The sequence below is a fragment of the Mandrillus leucophaeus genome, unplaced genomic scaffold, assembly GCF_000951045.1.
Source record: "Mandrillus leucophaeus isolate KB7577 unplaced genomic scaffold, Mleu.le_1.0 Scaffold212, whole genome shotgun sequence".
NCBI classification, from domain to species: Eukaryota; Metazoa; Chordata; class Mammalia; order Primates; family Cercopithecidae; genus Mandrillus; species Mandrillus leucophaeus.
The window spans coordinates 370,244-375,821 of NW_012102166.1; the positions used below are offsets into that span (position 1 = coordinate 370,244).

At 53.8% G+C, this 5,578-nt stretch overlaps 1 protein-coding gene across 1 annotated transcript in view; it reads left to right on the forward strand.

Annotated features, from left to right (window-relative positions):
- CTNS (cystinosin, lysosomal cystine transporter) overlaps positions 1-5,578 on the forward strand; it is a 32,904-nt gene that overhangs the window by 21,369 nt on the left and 5,957 nt on the right. The window contains exons 7-8 of the mRNA XM_011980450.1: positions 4,467-4,570; positions 4,690-4,821. Coding sequence (XP_011835840.1) covers positions 4,467-4,570; positions 4,690-4,821 — 236 coding nt within the window. The remainder of the gene's footprint in view (positions 1-4,466; positions 4,571-4,689; positions 4,822-5,578) is intronic.

The following is a 5,578-nucleotide window of genomic DNA, read 5'->3' on the forward strand; positions in this document are numbered from 1 at the left end:
GATTCTCCTGCCTCAGCCTCCCAAGTAGCTGGGATTATAGGCGCCCACCACCATGCCCGGCTAATTTTTCTATTTTTAGTAGAGACGGGGTTTCACCATGTTGGCTAGGCTGGTCTTGAACTCCTGACCCCAGGTGATCCACCTGCCACAGCCTCCTAAAGTGCTGGGAATACAGGTGTGAGCCACTGCGCCCAGCCATTGATTGATTGATTGATTGAGATAGAGTCTCACTTTGTAGCCCAGGCTGGAGTGCAATGGCGTGATCTCAGCTCACTGCAACCTCCGCCTCCTGAGTTCAATTATGCTGCCCTAGCCTCCCAAGTACCTGGGATTACAGGCACACACCACCACGCCCGGCTAATTTTTGTATTTTTAGTAGAGATGGGGGTTTCACCATGTTCGCCAAGCTGGTCTTGAACTCCTGGCCTCAGGCGATCCGCCCACCTCGGCCTCCCAAAGTGCTGGGATTACAGGCGTGAGCCACCGCTCCTGACCAAAGTGTCCTCTTTTTAAAATCAGGGAAAGTCTTAAGCAAAAGAAACCTGACATCAAACAAGCCTGGGCTGTAGGAGTCCTTGAACCTGGAGCACAAACAGATCCAGCAAATCCATGTGTCAGTCAGGGTAGCGGTGACCCCTGGGGCCAGGGGAGGTTGGAGGAAGCAAGCGGGGCTTCCGAGGACTTGGGAATGTTTCATTTTTCATCTGGAAGCCGGATGCATTCAGTCTGTAGACATTTCATCAAGCTGTGATGTGTGTACTTTTCTACTACATGTCACAGTTCAGTTTTTTAAAAAGTCTTCAACAGTGAGAGGCTGGGCGCAGCGGCTCACATCTGTCATCCCAGCACTTTGGGAGGCTGAGGCAGGTGGATCGTTTGAGGTCAGGAGTTCAAGACCAGCCTGGCCAACATGGTGAAACCCCATCTCTGCTAAAAATACAAAAATTAGCCGAGTGGTAGTGGTGTGCGCCTATAATCCCAGCTACTCAGGAGGCTGAGGCAGGAGAATCACTTGAGCCCGGGAGGCAGAGGTTGCAGAGAGCTGAGATCATGCTGCTGCACTCTAGTATGGATGACAGAATGAGACCCTGTCTCAAAAAAAAAAAAAAAAAAGAAAAGAAAAGAAAAGTCTTTAACAATGAGAGTCAAACCATTGGTGTGAGAGGGAATTTATGGGCACCCACCTACCTTTTCAGGCTCCTGCCTCACTTGCCCTTCCCCACCCACCTCTCACCACTCCCCTCCACTACCTGTGATACTGGAAGCCTCTGGTTAGAACATGGGAGTTGGGTGGTCTAGGAGCCAGGCTTACGAGCCTTGGGTAAGTCACTTCACCCCGACATAGCACCGTTTCCTTATTTGCAGCCATACGGTGAGTAATGTCTACTTGACAGCCCTGTGAAGATCAAAAGCACTAGCAAGTATAAAATGTCTAGGATTGGCCGGGCGCGGTGGCTCACACCTGTCATCCCAGCACTTCGGGAAGCCAAGGCAGGCAGATCACCCGAGGTTGGGAGTTCAAGACCAGCCTGGCCAGCATGATGAAACCCGGTCTCTACTAAAAATACAAAAATTAGCCAAGAGTGGTGGCAGGTACCTGTAATCCCAGCTACTTGGGGGGCTGAGGCAGGAAAATCACTTGAACCCGGGAGGCAGACGTTGCAGTGAGCCGAGATCGCGCCATTGCAGTCCAACCATGAGCGAAACTCCACCTAAAAAAATAAAAAATAAAAAAATGTCTAAGATCGTCCCTGACACACAGAAAGCACTCAGTGAAAGGCAGCGATTATCATTTCATTGTCTTGTATCAGTTGATCGACCGATTTTCTCCCTTCCTAGTTCCAGAAGGGATTTAGTGGCCACTTAACAAATCTCCAGGCAACATTGGAAGGAATATCTGTTAAAAATAAGAAAAAGTGGCCGGGCGTGGTGGCTCACGCCTGTCATCCCAGCACTTTGGGAGGCCGAGGCGGGAGGATCAGGAGGTCAGGAGATCGAGACCATCCTGGCTAACACGGTGAAACCCCGTCTCTACTAAAAATACAAAAAATTAGCCGGGTGTGGCGGCAGGAGTCTGTAGTCCCAGCTACTTGGGAGGCTGAGGCAGGAGAATGGCATGAACCCGGGAGGCGGAGCTTGCAGTGAGCAGAGATCGCGCCACTGCACTCCCAGCCTGGGCGACAGAGCAAGACTCCATCTCAAAAATAAATAAATAAATAAATAAGAAAAAGTGAGTGGCAGGAAAATAAAAGAGCCAGGAGTGGCATGTGTTACGAAGATGTAGCTTGCGAGACGTGGACCATAAGTTGGATTCGAGGCTTTGCTGCAGCCGCTATACCATTTCCATTGTTCTGCCAAAGCCCCTGATTTTTGGTGCTAAGAACAAGAAGGCAGTGCTTCAAGGGTCCTCATTAAGAAGCCACTGCAGGGTGCAGTAGAGTGTCTGCAGTCCCAGCTGCTCAGGAGGCTGAGGCAGGAGGATCACTTGAGCCCAGGAGTTGGAGTAATCAGTGAGCTACAGACGCATCACTGCACTCCAGCCTGAGCTACAGAGCAAGGCCTGCCTCTTAAAAATAAGAAGGCCAGGCACAGTGGCTCATACCTGTAATCCCACCACTTAGGGAGGCTGAAGCGGGTGAATCACCTGAGGTCGGAAGTTCGAGACCAGCCTGGCCAACGTGGCGAAACCCCATCTCTACTGAAAATACAAAAATTGAGCCAGGCGTGGTTGTGGGCACCTGTAATCCCAACTACTCGGGAGGCTGAGGCAGGAGAATCACTTGAACCCTGGAGGCGGAGGTTGCAGTGAGCTGAGGTGGTGCCACTGCACTCCAGACTGGCAACAGAGTGAGACTCTGTCTCAAAAAATATATAAGAAGCAGCAACCACAGCAGTCTAATGAGCCAGATCCTCACAGCACCTGCAGTACGGGTGGAGTATTATCCAGGAAGCACAGAAGCTGGGGACCAGGGGAGACAGTCTGGTTCAGTAAGGATATCCTCCCACTCCCCACCACTCCAAGAGGATGTAAGAGTCTCAGGAAAGGCTGGGCGTGGTGACTCTCACACCTGTAATCCCAGCACTTTGGGAGGCTGAGGTGGGTGGATCACCTGAGGTCGGGAGTTTGAGACCAGGCTGACCAACATGGTGAAACCCCATCTCTACTAAAAATACTAAAATTAGCCCGACGTGGTGGCACACGCCGGTAATCCCAGCTACTTGGGAGGCTGAGGTGGGAGAATCAGTTGAACCCAGGAGGCGGAGGTTGCAGTAAACTGAGATCGCGCCATTGCACTCCAGCCTGGGCAACAAGAGCGAAACTCTATCTCAGGAAAAAGAAAAAAAAAAAGAGTCTCAGCAGGAATGCTTGGGAGACCAGATGTTACAGGCAGGCCTCCAGGGACTTTTTCCTGAAGCAGAGCATTTGCCAAACATTGGGCAGCAGCAAGGGTGAAAACGTCCTCTTTGCCAAGCGTCTCGTGTATGTGCCTCTTCTGCTTCGTCACTTGGCAGCCAGGTTGGCACAGGGCACGCATGGTTTTGTGGACGCTGAGGAGCCTAGTGATGATGGAAGCAGAAGTGATGGTATTGTAGTAAAGCACTGGCCCAGCTTGCTGTGCACCAGGCTCTGTGCTGTCCGCTTTCTGGACATCCTGTCAGTCATGGCAGCCCTGAAAGGCAGACACTTTTGTTAACTCGTTTTACAGATGAGCAAACTGAGATCAGAGCTTGAATAACCTGCCCAAGGTGACGTGCCCAGTGAGAGGACAAGAGCCATCCTTCCTTCCCTCAGAGATAAGCCAGGGGAGGGCATGAGGACAAGTCCATAGCTCTGCTCAGAAAGTCTCACCCAGGCCAGGTGCAGTGGCTCATGCCCATAATCCCAGCACTTTGGGAGGCCAAGGTGGGCAGATCACCTGAGGTCAGGAGTTCCAGACCAGCCTGGCCAACATGGTGAAAGTCTGTCTCTACTAAAAATACAAAACTTAGCTGGGCATGGTGGCACGCACCTGTAATCCCAGCTACTTGGGACTCAGGAGCCTAAGGCAGGAGAGTCACTTGAACTCGGGAGGCAGAGGTTGCAGTGAGTCGAGATCGCCCCACTGCACTCCAGCCTGGGTGACAAAGTGAGACTCTGCCTCGAAAAATAAAAAAAGAACAAAAGAAAGTCTTACTCAGGCCAGGCGCGGTGGCTCACATCTGTAATCCCAGCACTTTGGGAGGCCGAGGCGGGTGGATTGCTTGAGCCCAGGAGTTTGAGACCAGCCTGGGCAGCATGGCGAACAGGAGGTTCAAGTTGGCTGGTGGGTGCTGCAGCGTCTCTCCTTTTGCTTAGTAAGCTTGTGGAAGGTGGGGCTGTGGGTGATGCATCCCTCGATTCCCTAGCGTGTAGCATGGAGCTAGATGCCGGCGGTGCCCTCAGTAACCGTACATGGCATCGGATTGAACCTCAGTCTTCCTAACAGGTGGTGGTGCCTCCTGGAGTGACAAATTCCTCTTTTCAAGTGACATCTCAAAATGTTGGACAAGTTACTGTTTATCTCCATGGAAATCACTCCAATCAGACCGGGTAGGCTGGCCTCAGCGGGTGCGGGCCTCACATGACAAGAAGGGGGCCGTCCTGGGCGCGTGGAAGTCTCCTTCGGAAGCCCAGCCTCAGCTCATCCTGGCCCCCAAACTCCTTTCCAGCCCGAGGATACGCTTTCTCGTGATCCGCAGCAACGCCATTAGCATCGTAAACCAGGTGATTGGCTGGATCTACTTTGTGGCCTGGTCCATCTCCTTCTACCCTCAGGTGATCATGAATTGGAGGCGGAAAAGGTAACCCCCTGGGCCGTACGTGCAGGCTGTCTTGGGGCCACTAGGAGCAGGGCGTTCCAGCAAGGCTGCCGATGGCGCAGCCTCCGATGTCCCCTCTACCCTTCTGTCTGCCTGCCCTTTCCAGAAAGTTGCCCCAATGCGAAGGCTCGGGGAGCCTGGGTCGGACTCCCGTGCTGGGCATTTCATCCTTTGCCCAGCTCAGCCCCTCCCTGAGAAAGCAACAAAATGGGGCTCCTTAGTTTAGTGGAGAATGGGCAGGGGAGGGGGGGAAGTCCACTGTGAATCTGCTCTGCACTGGGTCCACCTGGCCCTGGAGGATTTCGGTGTCAAGTCCTGTAGACTCGGCCTTCGGGACGAAGCAGTCCCACCTCGACTTGCAAGGACCCAAGCCACGTGGGCCTCCTGGGGGGATGGCAAGCAGACAGCCAGGAGGGAGCCTCTCCTCCGGAGGCCTCCCCGACTCCCCTCTGGAGCCAGGACTTGAGGAGCAGAGAGATCTTAGGCAGGGGAGGAAGGGAGGAGGGAAGTAGCTCTCGAGGGCAGGCATTGGGTAGCATCCGTGGTGGGAGCAGGAGGGACCTAAGGACAGTGCCCTGCTTGAGACGGGTCGAGTCCTCCTTCCCCGTGGCCTGGGAGCCCTGTCCCTCCCATTCCCCACAGTAGTGCCAGTCCTCACCCCCAGCCCTGCCCTGCCCCTCCACCCCCGCCAGTCCTCACCCCCTGGGGTCCTCACCCCCTGCCCTGCCCCTCCACCCCC